We start from the raw sequence: 26284 nt of genomic DNA, 5'->3' as shown, positions 1-26284 counted from the left end.
TTCGTGTCTGCGTTTCTCAGGCTGGAGATGAGAGGGTTGAACATGGGGGCAATCATGGTGTAAAACAGGGCAAAGGCCTTGTCGTTCCTGACAGAATCAGCCGTGGGGACATAGGTGAAGATGAGGGGCAAGAAGAACATGAAGACCACAATGATGTGTGAACCACAGGTGGGGAGGGCTTTGCAGGGCCCTCGGATGAGCCAGTCCTCAGGGAGGCCAGGATGATGATGTAAGAAATCACCAAGGCAACAAAGGTCAAAACGGACAACCCCCTGTGGTGGTAATGATTGCAGTCACCCGCAGTCTAGTGTCTGTGCAGGCCAGCTTCAGCAAAGGGAATGCATCTCAGAAATAGTGGTCTATTTGATTGGGGCCACAGGAAGGAAGTCCAATGATAATACTTGCATGAGAATGGCTAAAGGCTCCCACAGCAGAAGCCATCACAAGGACAGAGCACACCTGTCTGTTCATGATGACCATGCAGTGAAGAGGTCTGCAGATGGCGGCATAGAGGTCATAGGCCATGGCCACCAAGATGAAGAGCTCAGTGGCTCCAAAGAAGTGGGCACAGAACATCAGGGCCATGCAGCTGGTGTAGGGGATGGCCTTCTGCTGGGCCAGCAAGTCAGTGATCGATTTGGGTGCCACCGTGGAGGTGGAGCAGACCCCCATCAAGGACAAATAGCTGAGAAAAAGTACGTGGGCTATTAACCGAGGCGCCTGCCCCTGATGGTGAGAAGAACGAGCAGATTCCCTGAGAGGATCGCAATACAGCAAAGTAAAAACAGCACGAAGCTGGCAACTTCCGCATTCTCATCAGTAAAGAGCCCCAGGAGGGTTAATTCTGTGACATCTTCATGTCCCGTTGCTTCTGTGGGTTTGATCGTTTAGAAGGGCAACTTAGTATACCTGAAACACGCAACTTTTTCAACTTATTTATGTATTTCTAAAGTCATTCATCTAGTCAATAAATATAATTGATGTTTCCAAATGATACAAACACTACAACTGCTGCTAAGGGTACCGCAGTATACACAATACACACATCTCACCCGCACATAAAGTTTATTAGAGAAGACATACAGTGAGAACAATAGCAAAAGGTAATCGACTTATTGAGGTGGAGCCAAGGAGAATGCAGAGTCTGCATCTCCCCACAGTAGGGAACCTAGATGACAGTGGTGGGGATGTGGACACCCAAGCAGATGGGAGGAACCTCTGAGTGACTGGAGAATATTAACTCGAGTGAGGTCTCCTGGAGGTCCACATTTCAACACCAAGACCTGGCACTACCCAACTCTCTGCAAACCCCAGTGCTGGAAACCTTGGGCCAAATAATCAGTAAGACAGGAACACAGTCCCAATCAAAAAAAGGCGGAAAAAAAAAAGAGGCAAGGAAAAATATATATATTACAGACAAAGAAGCAAGGTAAAAACCTACAAAACCAAATATATGAAGAGAAAATATATTCTTATATTTTTTAAACTACATGAGAAAAAAAATTAATGACAGTAAAGATGGTCCAATATTATAAAAAAAAAAAAAAAACAGATTGCAAACAAAGATTGAGAAAATACAAGAAATGTTCAATAAAAACACAGAAGGACTAAGGAAAACATGTGGAGAAGAATGGCACAATAACTGAGATGAAAAGTACAATAGCAGAGTAACTGAGGCTTAAAAAAGGAATAATTGAGCTGGAAGATAGAATGGTGGAAATGACTACTGAGGAGCAGAATAAACACAAAATGAAAAAAAAAAATTGAAGACAATCTCAGAGAACTCTGGACAAGAGTAAACACACTAACATTCAAATTTTAGGGATCTCAGGAAGAAGAAGGAAAAAAGAAAGAGCCTGAGAAGATATTTGAAAAGATGATACTTGAAAACTTCTTTAATGTGGGAAAGGAAATGGCCACTCAAGTCTAGGAAGCTCTGACAGTTCCTCCCAGACAGGATAAACTGTAGGAGAAACACACCAAAACAATATTAGCCAAAGTAATAAAAAGCAAATGCAAAGAAAAAAATATTAAAACTGAAAGGGAAAAGCAAAAAAAAACAGTGTACAAAAACCCCCCATAAGGCTATCTATCAGCTGTTTTTTCAGCAGAAACTCTGCAGGCCAGAAGGGAGTGATAGGATCTATTTAAAGTGATGAAAGAGAAAATTCTACAAACAACATTACTTTGCCCAGCAAGGATCTTAGATTTGACAGAGAAATCAAAAGCTTTACTGACAAGCAAAAGCTAAGCGAATTCTGCAACACCAAACTAGCTAGCATCTGTATCATAGCACAGATGACTTATTTACTGTAGCAGATGTGATTAATAAAAACTGAAAGATTAGCCTTGAAATTCTCAGAATCTAAAAAAAAAGATATGTATAGAAAGGGTCTAGAGTTCATTGCAGAATTCACAAGTTTCCATTTCCACACTGATATTTTTCTCAAGATAGAGAATATAAACTTCTGGGTACAATGAAAGTAAAACAAATTTTGTGCTCATAATAAAATTATTAACATGTAAATAGAAATAGAAGCTCCAAATAAGCAAAAATACTCATATTGAATTTTCTGTATGGATGAAAATGCAAATAAGAAATCAGACAAATTATAAAATTTCTTAATGACCATGTAATTAGAGACTTCAGTGATAATGAATGGTGAAAGATGATATCCATCTCCACTGGATACATTTAATTTTCATCCAAATAGCTTAGGCTTTCTTAAGATACTCTACTTCCTATATTGTTAAAAACTCACTTAAACAATTCATATATGTGGTATAGCTATGTTTCAAAGCCTAAATACCCTCCCCTGGGTTAGAATGCTCTTTATTCAATTAACTCTTATTTATAAATTCCCTACCATTGACTACATGTACACATTTCTTTTTTTTTTCCATTTATTTTTATTAGTTGGGGGCTAATTACTTTACAATATTGTAGTAGTTTTTGCCATACATTGACATGAATCAGCCATGGATTTACATGTGTTCCCCGTCGTGAACCCCCTCCCACCTCCCTCCCCATCCCATCCCTCTGGGTCTCCCCAGTGCACCAGATTTCTTTAAAGCTCACATAAATATATCTTCCTTAATTTGCAACTTCTATGCTATAATCATAATAAACTAATATTTAAACATACTGTTATAATTGGTATGATTCAAGAGAAAACTTAATAGATCCCTCAAAATAGAAGGAATCATTTTAATAGCAAAAAGGTTTTATTGTTGTTGTTGTTGTTTTTACAGAAAGAATGTTAATATGAGGAACCCCAACAGTCAGAACCTCCCTTAGTAAAATATACTACAAAAGGGTGAATTTTCTCATAATGTTCTGTCACTTTTCTAGAACAATCAGGCAAATATACAAAAAAAAATTTTTAACTGTAACCCAAGAAAAAGAAGAGAGGTTTCCTAGCTTACATATTTTTCTTTAAAAAAAATATTTTCTCTTTATAATATGTATGTACTATTATTATTTGAACCTGGTGATTTCTGCTGAGTTAGTAAGAACAACCAAGTTTGAAAGTCCATGATCAGACATTTGATCACAGTATCTAAGAAATAAACTCTTTGAGACAAAAATATGTCAGGCTGTAGATAAAAGCATAGAGTGTAATGTTAAACAGAAAAATCTGGAAGTCAATACAAGGGAAGAAAAGAGTAGATCAAAACCACAGTGATATTAGACAGACAAGAGAGGCAGAGACAGCAGTGAATAGCTAAGACCATGATCTTACATGACTGTGTGTACCTGATGCTGTGCTTCTACAAATATTTGACTCAATGCTAATTAGCATGTGTGGTCAAATTGCCCATTTTTCTAAAGGAAGTAATCTTCACGCTCTGAGTTAGTGTTATATTAACTCCACAATAAGAGGGTATTATTGTCTATGGGCTTCTTTAAGATCAATCCAAACTCTGAAGAAAACTTTGAAACTTCCATTCATCTTTTGTCACCTGAGACCACCTTCGTGCTCCATAACTTCCACATGGCATTTTTCACTTCTATATTCCTCAGGGTATAAATCAGAGGGTTGATCAAAGGTGTTGCAAGTGTATAAAACACAGCTATCATCTTATCCATGGAGAAGGTGGTTGCAGGGCGAGTGTATATAAATATGCAAGGACCAAAGAACAAGATGACCACGACAATGTGGGAGATACAGGTGGAGAGGACTTTTTTCCTCCCTTCAGCGCTGTGGTTTCTCAGAGAGTGCAAGATGATGGCATAGGATAACACCAGCATTAGAAAACTCTCTGTACAGATGGCCCCGCTGTTGGACACCAAGAGGAAGTTGGTTACATAGGTGTCTGTACAGGCAAGTTTCAACAAAGGCTGCAAGTCACAGAAGTAGTGATCAATTACATTGGGACCACAGAAAGGCAGACTCAAGACTAGAAAAATCTGAGCTGATGAATGCACACAGGACCCCAACCAGGCCAGGGACATTAGCACACCACAGACTCGATGAGTCATGATGGTCGTGTAGTGTAGAGGCTTACAGATGGCCACATAGCGGTCAACAGCCATGAGGACAAGGATGAAGATCTCCAAGCAGCCAAAGAAATGGGATGTAAAGATTTGGATCATGCACTCACTGAAAGAGATAGTGGCATTCTTCAGAAGGGCTTGAGCAATCATCCTAGGGGCTATGCATGTAGAGAAGCAGGCATCAGATAAGGATAAATGGAAAAGAAAGAAATACATTGGACTCCCAAGTGCCCTGCTGGTCTTGATGGTAACAATAATCAGAAAGGTCCCCAACAAGGTCCCCAAATAGAACATCAAGAAGGTGGCAAACACTATTTTCTTCCTAACAGGATCTTGTGTCAACCCAAGCAGAATAAACTCAGTCACATTATTATTCAGTTGCATGATTTCATCAGTGAGGGGAAGGTGTGAGTGTTAAATGCTTAATCTGCAAAAAATAGAAAAGAATTAATTTGTGATGTGATGTGTGATTTTTAGGACTATTTTAAGTGAGATAAATATTCTTCATCATGGACAGTTTAGTTGTGGTTTCTTAACAAGTCACTTCAACACTTGATTTGTAATGACAAATTCATGGGGTCATTATGAGTCCCACATAAGATTGTGAAAAGTAGACTTTTCTGTAGCACTCTTGAAATGCAACTGTTTGTTAATTTTACATGATTCTCATTAATTTTGCTCAATGAATACTAAGTTAAGAAATACAGTTCCATTTTATTAACTTAATTACTTTCCATGTTGATTTAATCGGGGTGGGGGGAGGAAGCATGTTTGGAGAGTGTATCAGTTGGCATTTTGGATATATTTTACTGCTTATGGAAGTTCATAATATAAATGTAAAAATTACAGCCCAGTCCCATCCCCTAAATATGTCTCCATATATCATTCATATATATATATACATATATATATATTATGCTTGTTATATTTACTTATAGAAATGTTTATTTTTATTACTCTATAATATGATCCACTTCACTGTGCATTCCCTTCCACATGTGACAGCTTGAAAAGAGGAAGATAAAGCACTTTCAATTATAACGTCCTTATTTTGAAACAACTTTATGATATTCACTACTTGACATACACTAATGGAGAGAAGTGAATGTTCTCCAATGGTTGATAATATCACAAATATTTGCAATCCCAGTTTTCTTTTTTCTCATTTCTGGAAACACCCTTCAAAACATGCGAAGTTCCAGAACTTACTTGTAAATTACAAGGGGTGTTCACTCAATAGTTTATATGTTTAAACTTTAAGAGCTTTGCTTAAGCATTTTAGAACTGAGGTCCTTTGAAGAGATGTCAGCAGGTAGCTCTTTTCGGGTCTAATCATGGTTGTAATCCCCACTATAATTTGTTTTATCTGGGTACCCGAAATCTCCACATTATTGTAACAGAACAAATATTCAGAAGAGAGAGAGGAACCTATAACTTTAGTCAAGAGGAACAGCAGATAGTCAGTAACTGCCTATATTCAAATTGCTTTCTGTCTTTGCAAAATCAATGATTATTCAACTTTGAAACGTCATTTCCTTCAATGAAAAATTAGTATTTTTTCATGTGTGGAAAGAAATATTATCACTGACTTCACTTCATAGAACAAAATCTTTCCTCTAGGTTTTTATTGCTAATATGATGCTGAAAAGAACACCATTTGCAGGTAAATATATAAACTGAGTGTGACAGATTTAAATATAATTTGGAAAACGTCCCCCACTGCATCCTTCCTCAGCCCCACCCGTATCTTCAGTGCATCATCGTGAAAGCTGCGAGCCAGCAAAGCACAAACTGATGAACCAAACAGACAATGATCCCTGTTTATTGCTTTTCTCCCCCTCAATAGATTTTCTTTTCCTCAAAGTAGTTGAATCACATATTATCTTCCTGCAAATAAAAACCCCTGCTCTAAAATTTCAAAGTTATTTAATATTTCTGGTATTTTAGAAAATAGTCTCTTTAGACCGTGCAATCTTTGGCAAAGATCTTAAATGGTCAAGGAACTGTGTCTTGGGATTTCAGTCAGTGCAATAAACTCATCCTTTCCTTATGCATTTGGATGAGTGATCCGTCATGAAGGATTTGTACTTGAAAATATGGCCTGTGATTGTGGCCACTCTTTTGAGTATACGGCTTTTATTTTGTATGTTATCAATCTCTTGAAATTGTCTATTTCTAGAACAATTTTATTTATACATTAGGACATACACTTGTAAGATAAATTAAGAATCATAAATACATGTGTGTGTGTGTTAGTCACTCAGTCATGGCTGACTCTTTGCAAGTCCATGGACTGGCGCCTCTGTCCATGGAATTTTCCAGTCAAGAATACTGCAGTGGGTTGTCATACCCTTTTCTGGAGGACCTTCCCAACCTAATGATCAAACCCAGGTTTCTTGCCTTGCAGGCAGATTCTTTACCATCTGAGCCACTAGGGAAGCCCATAAATACACATGATTAATCATTAACTTGCAAATAATTGTGAGTTTTTATCAAATATTCACTCAATAGAGTATTCAGTAGTCTCCTTCCTTCCTTAATTGTAATTTTATTTCTAGTTATGCTGTCTTTAAATTCAGGACCCAACTGTCAAGAGTACCTATGACTGATTCATGTTGAGGTTTGACAGAAAACAACACAATTTTGTAAAGCAATTATCCTTCAATTAAAAAAAATAAACTAATTAAAAAAAGAAAAATAATCTCTTCTGAAAGCCATCAGCAATCGCTTTGAGATGAAGGAAATTCTCCAGTTCTCTAAGAGTTTCTTTTACAGCTTATCTTATACTATCACATATTATACTTAAAATCAAAATTGTCTGAGCTTCCTTTAGCTTCTTTCATAGATATAGAGTTTTTGAAGCCTTCAGGATTTTGCTGTCCCCAAATTCAAACCTGATGCCTTGCACAATGTACATGCTTAATGAGTTTTTTTTTTTATTTTTTGTCATTTATTTTTATTAGTTGGAGGCTAATTACTTTACAATAATGTAGTGGGTTTTGTCATACATTGACATGAATCAGCCATGGATTTACATGTATTCCCCATCCCGATCCCCCCTCCCACTTCCCTCTCTACCCAATCCCTCTGGGTCCTCCCAGTGCACCAGGCCCGAGCACTTGTCTCATGCATCCAACCTGGGCTGGTGATCTGTTTCACTATAGATAATATACATGTTTCGATGCTCTTGTACATGCTTAATAAGTGTTTTTAAGCTGAACCTTCGAAGTTACTTCTTGTAATAATCATCTGATTGTTTTAGTACTATTCTGATTAAAAACACATTCACATTATTAATTTGCTGTGGCCATCTGTATAGTATGTATGGTACGGTAAACAGATAAATGTGTCCCCAACTTAAATATTTGAAAAAACAAAATTGCATAAATTTTAAATAATTTAATCAGCTCCACAACCCGGAGTAAAACATATTGTACTCAGAACAGCACCACTTGACCCTGTAAGATTTTAGAACTTTGGCATGCCTAAGATGATCATTGTGAGTTTTCTACACTTTTTACATGAATCCTTGGCCCTTCAAGAATGCAAGGACAGCCTTGATATTCTTCCTATCCTTCTAGCATCAACGGGTATTTTTCTATACTTTTCTCTGTATGACCATATGTCGACTTTTCCCAGAAGTGTTGACATCTTAAATCAGATCCTCAAAGGTATCTGACACAAAAATGAATTGTAATAATCGAGAGACAAAACTGCACTGATAAAACAGCATTATCTTCTACTAACTACTGTACTTTAACTCTTCAAACAAGTTTGGCCAATTTTAGAACAGCTAGATTTCTCAAAACAGTAATAAAGGGATATTATGTTGAGTTGGGAGCTAAAAGAGATGAGCTGAAAGAAAAATCACACAGAAAAGGTGATGAACAAAAGAGAGTGAAGCACAAGGTGTCATGTTGATCCTTCTACCTGACGGGGTTGTGTGTGCTTAATACTTTAGTCATGTCCGACTCTTTGCGACCCCGTAGACTGTAGCCTGCCAACCTCCTCTGTCCACGGGATTCTCCAGACAAGAAATTGGAGTAAGTTGCCATGGCCTCCTCCAAGGGATCTTCCCAAACCAGGAATCGAACCTCCGTCTCCCACATTGCAGGCAGATTCTTTACCGTCTGAGCCCCCAGAGAAGCCCTTCTACCTGACAAATCTGTTTTATTGCAGAAGCCACAGTGAAAACTTTGGTTTCCTTAGGACTCTCTAAAACTATACCACCCTCTCTGATTTGTTTCTCTTTCACTTCTATCTTTAGGAAAATCTCTATACTCATTTAATTTCTATGAAAAATGTACCTTTCTCTGTGGGAAGGTGAACAGATCTACCCAAGGTTCTTTATCCCTCAAAAGCCTAAATTAGAGAAAGATGGAAATTTCCCCCCACATATATGGCACATTACCCTTCACCTTCATTATGCAATTATTAACTTTCACTTTGTTATGTTTCCTCTGAATCTTCCATCAGGTGTAGTTATTCGTTGTTTCAAAATAAATCCGGATGCATATCAACTACAAGTTATATTCTTAAAATATCATTTTAGAAACATGCAAAGAGTAATACTTTTAATCTGTGATATACAGCATTCTACTTAAAGCTGTCTCTTGGATGTGGAGTGGCTGGCATTCTCCAAGAAGCTTATGTCACAGTCATTATCTGTATTAGTTTCTATTTCCTTCTTCAAGGGAAAAAGTCATATGGAAATATATTTTTTAAATTTGTTAAATTATTCTGCATGATGCCTTTCTCAGTGCAATCATGTAAGTAATCTCTCACTTACCTGATAGAACCCTCTAAATTAGTGTCAAATCTTTCCATCCTTTTTCAAAACAGCCTTCTCATGGAATGCTGAGAAAAAATAAACCTTTCTGCATTCTAAAGGGAATATTTTAAGACATAATGACGTTAGGTATTAGCATTTAGTAGTATTCCCTAAAGTTTCCCTTCCTTTCTCATGACTAACATCCCCAATGTTGTAATAGGTGTAGCCTTTGGTTTGTCCACTTAGCCAACAGAAAAATAAATTACCCTTCCTTATACTCAGGAAGGCATTAGGTGCCTTGGGCTGACCAAATTTACCAGAGAAAAAGAGGAAAATTCAAATGGATGGCAGGAAGAGTGACAGAGGAGAGGAAGAAAACAAGATTGACTTTAGTTAAAAAAAAAAAAAAAAAAAAAAAAAAAAAACCCCAGTGGATCACAAAAAAGCTACTCTGCTCCACCCAGTGCTCTAGGGTGCTCCTTTGTTCTTTTTTTTTTTTTTTTTTTACTACAACCAAAGAGATTCAACATTTATTTTTTCATAAAAGCCCAGCAAATAAAACTATATACAAGATCCATGCAAGGAATCCAGTTGCACACACGACACATTTAAAACCTGGTAAAGACATAATCACCGCAACAGCAGGGAATAAAACCGGTGAGACCAAGTATCCTTAGTGAGAAACATAACCGTGTTTATATTTTGGATGCTGCTTGAATCCAATTCTCTGCCCAACAATGAGGCACTGGGTCACCCACTCTTGTCCCACCACAGGCAGCTGCAATGCGTCAGCACACTTCCGCACCGAGGCTGGGCATGAGGGGACCGTCACCTCCACGGCAAACACCCCTAAAGCAATGTCTTTGTTATGGGCGCATGCATGGTGTTGCTTCACAGAGGCTGCCCCCACCCCAGTCATGAGGATCTCGGACCAGAGCTCCAGGAAATTCTGCTGTTGGTCTGATTCCAAGGGTACCTTCAGATTCTGGAAAGGGTTTTCACGGGGGTGCCAATCCAGACTCCTTTGCCCCTCAAGGCTGCACCCAGCTGGCAGCAGGTAAGTGCGGTAATTCTGGAGCTGGCTGGCGTGGCAGCTGTCATGGACGCAGACAGGAGCCACAGAAGGAATCCCAGGGGCACAGGAAGTACTTCCGGGTTCGACAGCGCTGACCCGCAGTTAGGGGACCCTGGTGGGCGGTGTTACTGGGCTTCACTGACCTCAAGAATGTGGCCAGCTCCTGCTCGAAGCTGGCATTCTGCGTACTGCTTGTTGAAAGGGGGAGCTTCTACAAATTCCTCCTCTCCTCGCTGCTTCCTGCAGGACCATCTGGCAATTTGGAGCGGCTAGCCAGCTTGTCGCTTGCTGTGGTCATGGTGAGGAGAAAGGTGTGGCCAGAAACAAGGTCTTGGTGAGGGGCAGAGGCCCTCTCTGCTCTTCCAGGGCAGGGCGCACCCGGGTTGTCGCCACTCTCAGGGGCTCACAAACTCTCCTGCCCCCGCCGCACCAGGCTTCTCAGCGGCAGATTTCCGGCCTCGCTTGGCAGGGGCCGCTCCTCTTCAGGAGTGTCGAGCTTCCTTTGGCCCGAGGGCCCCCGCAGAGGAACGAGGGCTCTCCGGGACCTTTCGGGTAGGGGTGCTGCTGCTGCTGCTGGACGTGGTGGGGTGGCTGGGGAGTTGACATTACCTCGCCGTCTCCGTCTCCCATCCACCACACTGTCCAAGCTGCCGCCTGCTGCCTTGGTGCGGGCGTTACCGCCTCCCATGGGCCCAGGCCACACCGCTCTCGCAGTCTGCTTCCTTGCTCCAAGGACAGCATGGCAGCCATCCGCTTGGACCACTTCCTTTGGCCTTCTTTCTCAAGGCTCTGACGCTCTCCAGACTCCTGTGCCGTCTTACCACTCCTGCCCTGAGATACCCATCCTCCGAGAGGCGGTCACGTCCGTGTCCAGGGGGATGGGGCCACACAGCAGGATCTCTGCCCAACACGCCAGACTCGGGCCCATCATCAGAGAGCAGCTTACACTTCCCGGCTCCGACATCTGGTGTGACTTTTCCGGAGTAAAAATAGCCACTGGATGACCACTTGGCTACAACACGGAGCCCCACAAAGCTGTTCCCTGCAGAGGAGGCATCTAAGCCTTCTGAAAGGCCAGCAGCAGTCTGGGATGGAACCTCGGGAGAGTCGCGTGGACGCAAAGCACCAGCACCCGCGTCTGCCCGTCCGCTGGAGCCTGGCGCGCGAGGCCTGACACGGGTGAAGGATTTATCGTCTGGCGACATGCTAGGTGAAATGCCCTCTATGCCCAGGGGGCCAGGCACAGCTGCCTCCCTGGTTCCAGTGGTCCGAGAAGGCGGGCGGCCCCTTGGCCTCGCCCACGAGGCGTGACTGGAGCCTTCGCTGCCTGTCTGATGCCAAGGCCCGCATCACCATGCCCCTCACACTCTGGCGTCCCTGTCTGACTGACCCTTTCTAGGACTCGGCTTCCCTGGGCCCCCTCGGGAGCTGGGCAAGGCACACTCGGCAGGCTCTGTCCCGCTGGCTTTCCCTTTGGGTTGAGCGGCCCCTCTCCCGGGGCTGCCGGTGCTGAGCATGGCGGACAGGCTCGGCCCGCTTGACGTGCGTGTGAGCTGGAGGCCTTGGAGGAGAAGGAGCTGGAGTCCCCAGGTCACCTCAGAGCCGCCGTCTCTGAGGGGAGACTTCCGGTTCGCACTCCTGACTCTCTACGATCTGAGGGCGCCCCTCTGTTCTTATTCGCTATCCCTTGTAAACTATCTGTAATTACAATCTAGGGAAGGCACCAGGGTGCTTGAAGCAAGATTTTATCTTGTGTGCTAGAGCTTTCCTTCACCAAGAAACCACAGATTTGCAACAAGTAGTCTGAGGATTAAAATGTATATGAACAATGAGTAGAAATCTCATCTGTTTCTAATTCATTTCCATTTGTTTTGATAACTAATAAAGAGACACTTATTCAGGAAAACATCTTATTAAAATAATTTTTCTTCACTATTGAGAAAAGTCACTATCTTTTTTTTTCCTAATAGAATTACCAAAAATGGAGACTGGAAACTCCTGCCTAATTTTACCATAATGGAGACAGCCTGGTTAAAAATGAAGTCAACAAAAAGGAAGCAGATCCAACCAATAGAAGAGACCCATTTTTATAATAAATTTTCAACAGTAGAATTCATCCATGTCCAAAAAATTTTACCGTCTTTCATTTATTCATTTTATTTTATTTCCTTTTTGTGCATGCACGCTTGCTCAGGTGTGTCGACTCAGACATGTCTGATTCTTTGCAACCTCTGTGGACTGTAGCCTGCCAGACGCCTGTCAACAGAATTTTCCAAGCAAGAATCCTGGAGTGGGTTGCCATTTCCTACTCCATACTGCTTTTTGGCATTTATGTAAATAATAAAATGAATCCTAGTAAACTTACTACCACCTCAAGAACTAAAATATTACCCTTAATTAAACATTTTAAACCCTTCCCTATCTGCTGTCCACCTCTTCTTAAAAGTAACAAATATTTTAATTTTGTCCTAAAAATAAAACATTTTTATCTATATATATTCTCCCTGGCTTTGAATTTTACAGAACTTAATATCCTATATGCAGATTTCTTGGAATTGCTTTTATTTTTTTATCCAGCCCTACTATATTTCATTTTGGTTGTTGAATTTGGTTGTAAATTCATTTCCATGGCCTTATCACACTCCATTATGGGATTATTTCAAAATGTGTTTATTCAATATCCAGTCAATAGATATTTGACTACTATGAACAGCAATTATGAACATAAAAATATGTTTCCTATGAGTCTAATTTATAGGTTTCAGGATGTGTCAGTATTAAGATTTACAAAATAATATCATAAATTTCAATAAGGAGTAAGGAGATGCAATCTAGTTATGTGCCGGAAAAGAAGACAAATAGAGTATTTGTGACCAGAGATGAAAACTTTCACAAGATTAGCAAAGAATTAAACAAAAGTATGTTCTCTTTTGTTGTTGTTGCCTCAATTAAGAACATGGATAAAATTATAATCCTCAAAACAACCTGAGTTCATAGCTTTCAATATCAGTTTAAAAATGTCAATTCTTAACCTCTTTTTCCTTGTCATTTGTAAGACAATTTTTTCAACACTAACATGGACCAGAGTCCTGTGAAGGAAAGAAAATTTCTTTGAGGCAGAAAGACTTATTCTTATTTATTAAATATCATTAAAATATGTGATCTATACAATTAGATTAGAGGTTTATGATGTTTCTATTAATATGGAAAATACTTATAAAAGTATTTCCATACACCTGCATGCATACCTCAGTTAAAGACCACTTTTAGAATTCAGGAGAAGAGGCATAATAATGAAGGATCTTTATTAGAGTACTGCAAGATATCATAGTTCTTTGTTCAACTGAATACGGCCCGGATTCAAAACTCTAGCAACAGTGGTTTCTTGGAAAAAAGGTTTAGAGATGAATTTTACTATCAAGCTACTGAAAATGGCTCCCGTAGCAGGCTGCAATTCCCCCAACATAATAAAAGGTTCTCTGAAGACATTACATCAGCGACCTTGAAAGGTGCCTCTGTCTCTAGTGCCCTGCGCAGTCAGGGATGGAGACCAAGGCCCCTTTCCTTTCTCCCCATCTGTAAGTTCATGCCAACTCTCTGCTTTCACGCAGCGCATCTTCCTAAGATCACTCTTCTCCCACTTCCTGTCCCTCAGGGCATGGGCCCAGAGCCACTTCACATTCAAGACATGGTGTCCCTTTGTGAAGTGTTCTTTGTCTACATACATGGCACCTAAGGCTAACTTTTCAATGTGTAGTCAATTATTTCTCGTATTTGAGTATCTTTCAAAAGATTGTTAAATAGCTACTTTGTGAAGTTCAGTTTCATGCTTGGTCTTCAGCCAAAATTATTTATCATCTTAGAATTCAGCATTTGAAAGGTAGAAGAGCTAAATGCCTACATTAGTGTCATTTCTGACCTCTCTGCCCCTCTGGGACATGGCAGCATGATTTACCGCCACGTACAATCTCCATAATGATGCGTCCACAACCCAGTCACAGGATTCAGATTTATTGTTATACACACATATGTGCACTCAGTCTGTCAGGCATGTCCGACTCTTTGCCCCCATGGACTCCAGTCCACCAGACTCCTCTGTCCATGGAATTATTCAGGCAAAAATCCTAGAGTGAGCTGCCATGTCCTACCTCAGGGGTCCTCCTGACCCAGGGATCACAACCAGGTCTCTTGTCTCCTTCATAAGCAGGCAGATTCTTTATCACTGTGCTCCCAGGAAGCCCTAAGAGAACATTTACTCTCAATATTGGTGAATATTTTAGGTGTGACTCGGAGACAATATCTCCTTATTCATTTCATTTTTTTTTTCACTTCAAGTTCTTGCTGCAAATTAATTAACAAAATTACTCAATAGAACTTTCGCAGTTCTGTGATATTTAATTGGGTGTGTGTGCATAAACACACACACACACACAGAGAAAATCCTTTAAAATATATGACATCTATCTCTAAAAAATTACTTTTTTTTTGATTTGGAGATTTTTATATAATGGTGATCATTGGAAGGGGTGTCTGTGAATTCTTCTAATGAGATATTGGAAAATAGCTACCAGAATTGGGCAGGAAAAGGAGATAGAAAACTTAGGATATAGGATAGATCAGGTTAATAATGCATGGCCTTTAACAGGGAAGTATAATAAGTTCTTCTTGGTACGAACTGAGCATGGCAGATGCTCTCGGTACAACATTTGGTGCCTACAAATATTTCGAGAATGATCTTTCTGCATTGTTTCTCACCAGGGCATTCTGTAACAGAAATTGGCCTGGTGTTCACACTACTGAAATGTGACTGAAGAACTGACAGCTGTCAAGGTGTCCATTCTTGCTGTGGGGTGTTGGAGAGGGATGTTGGCCCATCTGAGAATGTACGGAGAATACTGTAACATCAGTGGTGTGTGGTAAAGTTAACTCAACATGGGTGATCATCTGTACCAGAACTGAGGAACATTTTGTGGTGACCCAGCCTTCTGGGAACATGTGATGAGAACTCCTTCCCTCAACTGGGTCATAAAAATCATAGTAAAGGGTGCCCTCAGATTAGAGTGGCTTTTGATTAGATTTGAAGTCTTTCGGAGTTGAGTTTTGATCATTTTGATGTTATCCCCAGCAAACTCTAACCTCAGGGCCTGCAAGTTCAACATATTTTGGCATTTCTAAAAATTAGTCTAAAAACTAATTATTGAATGTCACTATTGTATTCTAGAATCCTTAACTCCACTTAGGGAACAGAGAAAACTGAACGGAATGACTAGGACCGACTCAGGTTTGAGTGGATTATATTGTGACCTGGGTCTTTGCTAGATCGTCATGTTTTGTGATCTTCATTAATGAGCAATATATTATTCAGAAATTATAGTTTTAGATGTATTCCATTAACTTAATATTTATAAGTAAGGCACTGAATTACTGAAGAATCATCATAACATTTGAGAAGAGCACAGAAAGAAGAAGCTACTTCATATTTATTTGAAGATAAAGCAGGGTTGTATGGTATCTTGTAATATACTTAGTACCATGATTGGTAAATGATAAAATCACAGTGCAATGACCAGAGGAGAAATATTGATGTTTGAGGGCACTGATTCTGGAGTCAGAAGATATGGTCCACATTCTTGCTTCACCGCTCACTTGCTGTACAACCTTGGCTATGTTGCCTCAAGTCTGTGAGAATCAGTTCTCTGATTTGTAAAATAGAGTCAGTTATGGCATTATTCTAGTGCCTGGAGAAGGTAGGTGTGGAAAATGAATAATAAGAGTAAAAGGGAGAAATGTATTTCACATGGAAACACCGTTTAAAAAGAGAAGAAAAAAAAAAAAAAAGCCTAAGGAGAACATAACATTAACGAAGTAGCTCTCTTTTAACCTCTTTATTTAGCAGGTTATTAAGAGCCAATTGCTGGAGAATGAATAAATGAGGAAAAAAAAAAAGACACAAAAAACACAACAGAAAAACAAAAAACCCATAAGTTCCCTGAGATCCCAGAAATACTTGAAATCAAATAATCACTGGTTATAAATCAGGTGCTGCTTTTTCAGGTCTTCTAACTCTTAGCTGGAGCTCGTATCAGCAGCTGACACATGGGAAATCAAAACAGTGTGACAGAATTCATTTTGGGGGCATTACGCGGTACCCAGAGCTGCAGAAAATACCCTCTGTCGTGTTTCTAATCATGTCCCTGTCCACCGTTTTGGGAAACCTCCTCATTGTGGTAACCATGGTTACGAGTCAGCGTCTGAGGTCACCCATGCATTTTTCCTTACCTCCTTGTCCCTTTTGGACGTCACCTACTCTTCCGTCATTGCCCCCAAGTTGACTGTGGACTCCCTCTCTTAGAGCACTACCATCTCCCTGGAAGGCTGCAAGGCCCTCTTCGCTGAGCACTTCATCGGTGGAGTGGGCATCCTCCTCCTCACCGAGATGGCCTGTGACCGCTCCGTAGCCATCTGTAAGCCTCTTCACCATGTGACCATCATGAGGCCTCGGATGTGCTGCCTGTTGCTGGGAGGGGCCTGGGTGGGGGATTTTTCCGTGCCGCAGTGCAGCTTCTCTTCATGTGTCAAATACCCCTCTGTGGTCCCAATACAACAGACCACTTTATATGTGATTTCTTCCCACTGTTGAAACTGGCCTGCATAGACACCCGCAGTCCAGGCCTCTTAGTCATCCTCAACAGCCGGGTGATGTGTGTGGCCATCTTCCTCATCCTCATCACTTCCTATGTGGTCACCCTCTGCTCCCTGAAGTCCTGCAGCTCTGAAGGGCGGCATAAAGCCCTCTCCACCTGTGGTTCCCACCTCACTGTGGTCATCATGTTCTTTGTGCCTTCTATGTTTCTGTATGTTAGGCCTGTGGCCACCTACCCCATAGACAAGGTGATGGCCGAGTCTGATTCCATCATCACACCCATGTTAAATCCCTTGATCTACACCGCAAGGATTATGGAGGTAAAAAGCGCCATGAGAAAACTGTGGATGAAACTGGGGAGTTTGGTTGGCAAGTGACTGTCATGCTCAGAATATCATGTGTTTCCATTAAAGAGAACTCTGTTCTTTCAGAAATGTGGGGGAAATTATTAGTTGGAGGCTAATTACTTTACAATATTGTAGTGGTTTTTGCCATACACTGACATGAATCAGCCATGGATCCACATGTGTTCCCCATCCCGATCCCCCTCCCACCTCCATCCCATCCCTCTGGGTCTTCCCAGTGCACCAGCCCTGAGCACTTGTCTTATGCATCCAACGAGACTTCAACTGAACAAAATATTTTTGCAATCAATCAATGATGTGTGTATCAGTAACTCATTGCTTTTTATGGCTGAGAAAGATTTAATTTTATATTTTTATTCCAACTTATCTTTCTCTTTGGGGCTTCCCAGGTGGCTCAGACAGTAAAGCGTCTGCCTGCAACGGGGGAGACGCAGGTTCCATCTCTTGGTTGGGACGATTCCCTGTCGAAAGAAATGGCAACCCACTCCAGCACTCTTGCCTGGAAAATTCCATGGACGGAGGAGCCTGCAAGACTACAGTCCATGGGGTCACAAAGAGTCGGACATTACTGGGTGACTTTCTTTCTATCCTTCTCTTTATTAATATATATTTGGATTATTGCAGTCTCTTGTCTATTATGTACAAAGCAGTTGTGAAGATAATAGTACAAAGCTTTGGAAAACATACTATTTCTCCAGGATATTTGGCTAAAAATAAAATTGTTGGAATATATGCTAAGTGTATGTTTACTTTATGCTAACCATCTTGAACATTATCCAAAGTGGAGGCGCCATTTTACACTCCCATCAAAAATTAAAACTGAATTCATAGCAGACATTTTCTGACCACACACTGCTACTCACCTGGTTCAAACTATCATAGTCTCTTTTCGAGATTATTACGGCATCCCCCACAACATCCCTGTGTCTATTCTTAATGCTCAAAAGGCATTCAGAGTTATCTTGTCAAGTGATGTCATACCATGCCACTAAACAAGAGGCAGCGTGTTCATTAATGATATCTGTATAGCTTCCTAGGGTAAACTGAAGAGGACTTGTGGGCATTAATATGTAGTTTAATAAAGTATGCACATATAGAATAAGTTAAATAAAAGTTCAAATAAAATATTTTAAATATGGTAAAGAGAAGCTGAGCTTGCTGCTGGCTACTTAGTCACTAAACTGTGCCCGACTCTTTGTGACCCCGTGGACTGTGGCCCACCAGGCTCCTCTGTCCGTGGGATTTCCCAGGAGAGAACACCAGAGCATGTTGCCTTCTTCAGAGGACCTTCCCCACCAAGGGATTGAACCTGTGTCTCCTGCTTGGCAGACGGATTTTTTACCACTGAACCTCCTGGGTAAATAAACTTTTAAACAGGCTACTTTTAGAAAAGCTTTAAGTTCACAGAAAACTGTGCAATAAATACTAACAGTTCACAAATACCCTTTCCGTATCCATCTCAATTTCCCAGTTTTCTGACATCTTGCATTTGTGTGGTATATTTGCTAAAACTGATGACCAAAATGGATATATGCTTAATAAAGGACATAATTTTCAATTTTGTTATGTAGTTTTATGAGTTTTGACACAGCGCATTGTATCATTTATCCACCATAACAATATTAAACACAATTATTTCCCTTCCCTAAAACTGGTCTGGGCTCTACTATTCACGCCATTATTCTCCTTTGGAATTCCTAGAAACCATTATAGATTTCTGTTTGCAAAGTGTTTTCCTTTTCAAGAAAGGAAATTCATAGTTCACATATATGGTAGAAATAATTCTCTCTCAAGTCTAAATAATTTTTGGTTGTCCCATGCATTGCAAAAATCTACTAATATTTTGAAATTCACTAATATATGCTTTTGAACTGCAGTGGTGTTGAAGACTCTTGAAAGTCCCTTAGACTGCAAGGAGATCCAACCAGTCCATCCTCAAGTAAATCAGTCCTGAATATTCACTGGAAGGACTAATGCTGAATCTGAAACTCCAATACTCTGGCCACCTGATGAAAGAGCTGACTCATTTGAAAAGACCCTGATGCTGGTAAAGATTGAGGGCAGGAGGAAGAGGGGACAACAGAGGATGAGATGGTTAGAAGGCATCACTGACTCAGTGCTCAGCTCAACAGAATCTTGTGTACCTCTTGGTGGAAGCATTTCTCTCTTTGTAACTAAAGCCTCTAAGCAAACAGAACATAAGTTAATAGGAACAGGAAGCACAAATTTTGCTAATAGCTAACTGCAGTGAAGAGTAGAGACTGTTACTTCCATTTTCAACCATTGTGATTTGGGAAGCAAGGAGTTTCATGTCTTTTGCCCATTCAAGCAAGTGTGTATATATACCTCTTCGTCAAATTTTCTTGTCACCAATCTTGCAACTATACCCCTCGCCCCCACAAGCCTCTGACCATTCTGACAAATCATAGACCAAAATTATAAATGAGTATATGTTGTACATTTGTACATTTCTCCTTCCAAGTAAAGTAATCAACTAGATGCACCGCTTGAACGCACCCATTGTGACAGTTTCCCTTCACTACTGAGCTTCAGGTATTTTCAGGATGAGGTTGCCTTTCTGCAGCTTCCAATCTTGGAGATCATTGCAGAACTATCCCTTTAGAAGTCTGAAGTCTTACATTCCTCAGTCAGTTGACCCCGTGAATCCATAGGGGCAGGCAGGGGGAGAGAATGGAATGCAGTGGGAGCAGGGACCATGAGCATTTTTGTCACTTCTCTCTGGAACTTTGCCCTCTGGTCCTACTTGGACCAGATCATGTATGTATCACTTCATTTGATGATGGAGTACTGTTGTGCACACCCCACTTTATGACTTTGATGGGTTAGATGATAGATACCAAGTGCATGACAGAAACTTAGGTTGCATAGTGACTTGGTGGCCCTTGATGAAGCATTCAGGTTCCTTTAAGAACCACTAGCAGGTTACAGAGATTTTTCATAAAAAGGGGAGTGGTTATCTTTCGAGGATGGCAAGAATTTTTTCCCCAAATCCTGTGTCTCACTGAAATTCACATATGGAGGGCAGACATTTCCAACATTCTTTTCTGCCACTGACACATCAAGCATCATAGATCTACTGGATCATTTGTCCTAAGTGGAAGAGAAGCTTATGCAACAGCCCATATTTTGCAGAATCTTTTCTATTTCAGGCACCCACTTCAAGCTAACAGTATTATGAATAATTTATAAATCAGCCAGATTAATACTCCAAAATGAAAGATATGTTGACTCCCAAATCCAATGAGGTCCCAGGGACACTATGCACCATCTTTGGTTATAGGAGAAGCCAGATGGAACAAATGATCCTGCAGAATCTTAAAGGGATAGCTTGAAACGCCTCATGCTACTGGGTCTCTAGAAATTTCACTGACCTTGAGTCTCCTAATTTTAGCTGAACTTGTATTGACCTGTAACACAGGAAATATTTTACCAAACCTCTAAAGCAATTTCTATTGAGTACTGCCCCAAGGCCACAGAAGCAGAGCCCAGAACTGAGGTCACCTCCGAAGCTGGCTGAGCCCCATTGTAACTGTTGCTGAAAACCCCCCTGATCATCACCAGCAGGCTACCTAACCTCAGATTAGACAAAAATGCCCACCCCAATAGTCACCTTATAGCACCCAAACCAATCACCTAATGCCAACTTTTGAGCAGGAATTTGCTTTTCCTGGAAGCTGTAAAAACTGGCTACTAACCCATGAAAACTCTTGACTTCCCCCGATCTGTCAGGAGATTGGCCCACTGCATTTGCAGTGCCTTCCTCTCTGCTTGACACTCTTTATAAACTCACTCCCTTCTGAAATGATCTGTGTCTAGAAATTCTTTTCCAACCTGTTAGAAATTCTTTTTCCAACTGTTGATTACCTCAACAGTTACTACCTCTTGATCAGTAGGTCCAATCAGCATGATGTCATCAGTATAATGAATCAATGTGATACCTTGTAGAATATGACAGCCAAGATCCCTATAAACAATATTACAACACAATTCTGGTGAGAGCTGATGCATTCCTGATGTAGGACCATGGAGGGTTACTGCTGGCCTTTCAAGCTGAAATCTAAATGCTTCTGGTAGTTTTTATTGACAGAGACATAAAACCAGAAGCTTAGCTACATACTAGGTACCAGCAGTTCTGATAATTTACTCTTGGGGTGAAACTGCATCTGATACAGAAGCTGGTTAACCTCAGAATTACCCACTTACTCTCCAAGATCCATCTGTCTTCCACAACAGGCGAAATGAGAGAACTGAAATTGTATGCTGTGGGAATCACCACCCTTGCATCTTCCAAGGTTTGACATTGGCAATAATCTCTACAATCCCTCCAGAGATGTGAATTAGATTTGATTTACTCTTTTCCTAGGCAGGACAGTAGCAGTGTCTTACACTTGGCTTTTCCTGACATAATGTCTCTTACTTGACAGGTTAGCCAAACAATTCTGTCAGTTGCTAAGAATATCTATTCCAATTATGCATTCTGGAGTTGAGGAAATAACCACGGCATGGGTTCCATGATCACTGGGCTCACTGGAAACAGACCTGAGCTAAAATTCCATTGATCGACAGGCTTCCATATGCCCTTACTCTGATTGAGGGACTACAGTATTGCTTTGGATCTCTTGGAATAAGTTTCAGGTCAAAGCCAGTGTTCTGAAAGATCTGATTATTTGCTTTTCCACAGTGAATAGTTAACCTGATAAAAGGTTGAAGGTACAAATCTGAGGGAAAGATACGTTATAAAATTTTAGCAAGGTACCAAAGTCGTCCTTCAAGGGTACTTAATCCCCCATTCAGAATGATAGCATTCTGAATCTGTAAACTGGCTCAAGTCTGGGAATTGATTTTGATGACATGAATTTCTCTTTTAATGATTTGAGCTAGATATTTCTTTATGTAATCTAGAACTTTTCTGCTGACACTGTTCAACTGAGAACTGAGAAAGTATCCTCTCTATTTCACTCTAGGAACACCACGATCAGCTGGACAACACTATAAGTCCTCTTCTGCTGATTATTCTGATTGTCATTTTGACACTATCATTTGCTTTGCTTCAGAGGTTCCTTTAAAGAATTCAGGATGTACTCCACATGTTGGTAGCAAACACCAGTTTATCAAGTATTTAGGCTGGTACCATTCAAGGATCAAAGTGAAAGGAAAGAAGTGAATTTGAAATAGCACATAGTAAATGAATCTCAACAGTCAGGGGTAAAGCATCTTCTTCTGGCTCTTAGCAGCTGTTAAGTCCAGTAATCAGCATGCCTGAGTCCCAGAGAGACTGCAATCCATGCATCCATGCATGGAGGCGACCTCACCATGAGTCTGGGAGCCCACCATTTTATATTTTACAAAGTTTTTTGTTCACAAAGGAGTTCGAAGAGTTTGTGCAGGAGAGAAGTGGAAAATGACCTGGTCCCCCCCAATTGGCCAGATCAAAGGAGGAAAACAGGGTATTCCCCACAACCTTACTGTTCCTTATCTTTATCTACTCTTCAAGTTTTCCCCCTTTCTGGGTTAATGTTTTCATGATCCCATTCTTCACTGTGTTTTAAGGACATAAGTTGTTTAAGTACAAGTAAAGTTTAAGTACACAAGTTGTCTGGGGAGAAATGATGAACACAGTACATCAGGTCGCCGTCTGGTGCAGGCATCATCACAACGGCCACCGAATGGGAAGTAACACTGAGTTATTAACAATAGCACTACCCTCTACTGCCCAGTACAGTAACTCAGCCCGCCTTGCCTTTGGGGTCGAGTGCCACTATTTGCCTCCTGTTCCCCAGGATCAAATCACTCGTAACACATTCAAATTTGTAAACCAGAAACCAGAGGGCTGGCATATAGAAAGAGCCATCTCAGAGCTTCTCAAGGATGCCAAACTCCCCCCTTCAAATTTATCTTTCACGGCTGTGATGACAGTTTTGTGCTCTGTACCTTCCCAGGGAGGTTGAGTGGATTCTCAATAACAAATTTGCTTATGTTACAGTCGATTTCTGTTGATTAACCAGGAATTAACTAATCCTCTGTATTAAACCAAAGCAGGTTGGGTATTTCTAAGCTGCTCACTGTGGGTTACCATTTGGTTCATATCTTAGACACCAAAAGAAAGCCTGTGAAAGCCTGTCTTACCTCCTGCAGTTGCTACACTAAATGCAGGATCTGCTTAGTGCCGGCTTCCCTGGTGGCTGAATCAGCAAAGAATCTGCCTGCAATTCAAGAGATGGTCTGCAGTGCAGAAGACCTGGGTTCCATCCCTGAGAGGGGAAGGTCCCCTGAAGAAGGAAATGGCAACCCACTCCAGTATTCTTGCCTGGGAAATCCCACTGACAGAGGAGCCGACTGGTCTACAGTGTCATGGGGTTGCAAATAGTCAGACACAACTCAGAGACTCAACTATTACCACTGCTTAGTGAGTCCATATCAGTGAATCAGGCTGACCAAAGTTAGTGACTTTCTACTTTTATCCATTTCCAATACATTTCCTGGATTTATGATACAAATTATTAGAGCCTTTCCTACTTGCCCCAGCTGTAATATTGAATATAAATCCAGGTGTGCAATGGTACATTTTGCTGTATATTTTATGTGAGTTTTTCATCTTCCCTTATATTTACACTGATTTATTCAGTATCTGTTGGGAGAGAATGAAGGTGAGAGGAGAAGGGGATGACAGAGGATGAGATGGTTGATGGCATCACCAACTCAAAGGACATGAGTTTGAGTAACTCCGGGAGTTGGTGATGGACAGGGAGGCCTGGCGGGCTGCATTCCTTAGGATCACAGAGAATCAGACATGACTGAGAGTCTGAACTGAACTGATTCAGTGTTTATCATAAAGCAGGTGTTGTGCTACTTCAGAAACTATTGTTAGCAAGTAGGTAAGTATTACAGAGAGTATGACATTTAATTTATTTCATAAAGCAACATTTCTGTCTGACATTAAACTATGCTTTTACTTGAATCCTCACTCTTTCTGATGGATTATCAGGGTAAGGTCATGACCTAAGCAAAGCAAAATGATTCTGAAAGCAGCAAGAGAATTTGGAAATGTGGTGCAACATAACATACGTACCCCTTAGAGGGTAAATGGCCTGTTAGTTTGAACCCCTAAACGAGTTATATACCATATATAGAGTTATATATATGTATATATGTGCGTGTGTTTCAGCACAGTGCCTGTCTCAAAAACGGAAGCAATAAAGTAGTCATGTGTCCTTTCTGTTGTCATTGCCTGGCAACACAGCTCAGCAGCTGAGAACATAGTCTGAGAGTTCAGCTAAACACAGCTAAATAATCTTCAGTATTTCTGTTTGGGAACTTTCCTCTTCCTGCTTGCTTTCCCACCTGTAAAACGAGGATACTAGCAATGTCGACTTCATTGGATTTTTACAGAGATTATTGCTAAATATGAAGTTTTGCTTTTCTTTTTTACTTTATTTTCTTTTATTAGAATGAGTTTATTGATCCACACACATGATGAAACTAGAAAACCTAAGCGCCAACCTGGTAGAATGTCCCAAACATGCAAAAGTAGTGTCCTGCTAAGTTTTCCTGACCTTCTTGTACCCATTTTTTGTCCCCCCTGCAGGATCTATGATGTATACTGGCTATTTCTTTTCCTTTTCTCTCAAAGGTATTCTCTGCTGAAAGCATCAGCAATGTGCATTTGACTTTTGCATTAGTAGAATCAATGCTGGGCTTCCTGTACATTTTATCTATCCATCACCTGAAATCACTTTTCTATTGCACAAATTCCTAATGGCATTTTTCATCTGCGCATTTCTTAAGGTATAGATTAAAGGATTTAATATGGGAGTTATCATGGTGTAAAACACAGTAACTGCTTTATCAATCGGAAAAGTAGTTGCTGGTCTCAAATATACAAAAATGCAGGGCACAAGGAATATGATGACCACTGTGATGTGGGAGACACACGTGGAGAGGGCCTTGCGCTTCGCCTCCAAACTGTGTGTCCTTAGGGTGTATGCAATGACCACATAGGAGCCCAACAAGAGGAGGAAGTTTAACAGACAGAGGAAACCACTGTTGGCAGCAACAAAGAGCCCTAGAGTGTGGGTATCCATGCAGGCAAGTTTGAGCAAAGGGGTCAGGTCACACATAAAGTGATCTATGACGTTAGGGCCGCAGAAGGGTAACCTGAAGATGAAGAGGATCTGAATGGTTGCATGAAGAAAGCTTCCCACCCACACCACTCCAATCAGCAGCCAACACAACTGCCAGTTCATGATGGTTGTGTAGTGCAACGGCTTGCAGATGGCCACGTAGCGGTCATAGGCCATCACGGTGAGCAGGATGACATCAGCGCCTCCAAACAAATGTTCCGCAAAGATCTGAGTCATGCATTCATTGAAAGGGCTAGTTTTTGTTTCATGGAGGGAATCTACAATCAACTTTGGGTTATTGACAGAGGAGTAACAAGCATCAATAAAAGAGAGATGAGCCAGGAAGAAGTACATTGGGGACCGTGATAACGGGCTGCCTGTGATGGTGACCAAGGTGAGCACGTTCCCCACCATAGAGACGATGTAGATGACCAGAAAGACGGCAAATGTGACTTTCTGCAGCTTTGGGTTCTGTGTCAGTCCCAGTAGGACAAACTCTGTCACATTATTCCTATTCTCCATGTATATTATATTATGATTAATTACATAACCTGAAAAAAATACATTGTATTATCTCAATCTTGATTCATTATACTTTCCATGTAATAACTGCCAAATTCTATTGAGTTTTGAATTCTGAAGAGTATTTTTTTTCTTTTGATAAAGGAAGAAAATATTTCTGATCTCTTGAAGTTAACTCAAATCCTCTCCTAGGAGTTTAGAGTTGGAGACATGAGGAGCCCTATGCACACTCAGCAGTAGACCATCTGCCCACATTTGATCATTTGAGC

General features: G+C 40.8%; 2 protein-coding genes and 1 pseudogene across 2 annotated transcripts; all 3 read right to left on the bottom strand.

Moving 5' to 3' along the window:
• Positions 1 to 3949: 3949 nt before the first annotated feature.
• LOC136175206 (olfactory receptor 4C16-like) lies at positions 3950 to 4882 on the bottom strand. Its single transcript, XM_065945532.1, has one exon. The coding sequence runs from the start codon at positions 4880 to 4882 to the stop codon at positions 3950 to 3952; it is 933 nt and encodes a 310-aa protein (XP_065801604.1).
• A 5060-nt stretch (positions 4883 to 9942) lies between these two features.
• Positions 9943 to 16825, bottom strand: LOC136175354 (TP53-binding protein 1-like; annotated as a pseudogene).
• Positions 16826 to 25085: 8260 nt separating this feature from the next.
• LOC136175353 (olfactory receptor 4C13-like) lies at positions 25086 to 26015 on the bottom strand. The gene has a single exon (XM_065945680.1). The coding sequence runs from the start codon at positions 26013 to 26015 to the stop codon at positions 25086 to 25088; it is 930 nt and encodes a 309-aa protein (XP_065801752.1).
• Between the last annotated feature and the right edge of the window lie 269 nt (positions 26016 to 26284).

This window comes from Muntiacus reevesi, chromosome 9, assembly GCF_963930625.1.
Source record: "Muntiacus reevesi chromosome 9, mMunRee1.1, whole genome shotgun sequence".
In the NCBI taxonomy this organism is placed as follows: domain Eukaryota; kingdom Metazoa; phylum Chordata; class Mammalia; order Artiodactyla; family Cervidae; genus Muntiacus; species Muntiacus reevesi.
The sequence above is the reverse complement of the archived record's forward strand: the minus strand, read 5'-3'. Positions and strand labels throughout refer to the sequence as shown.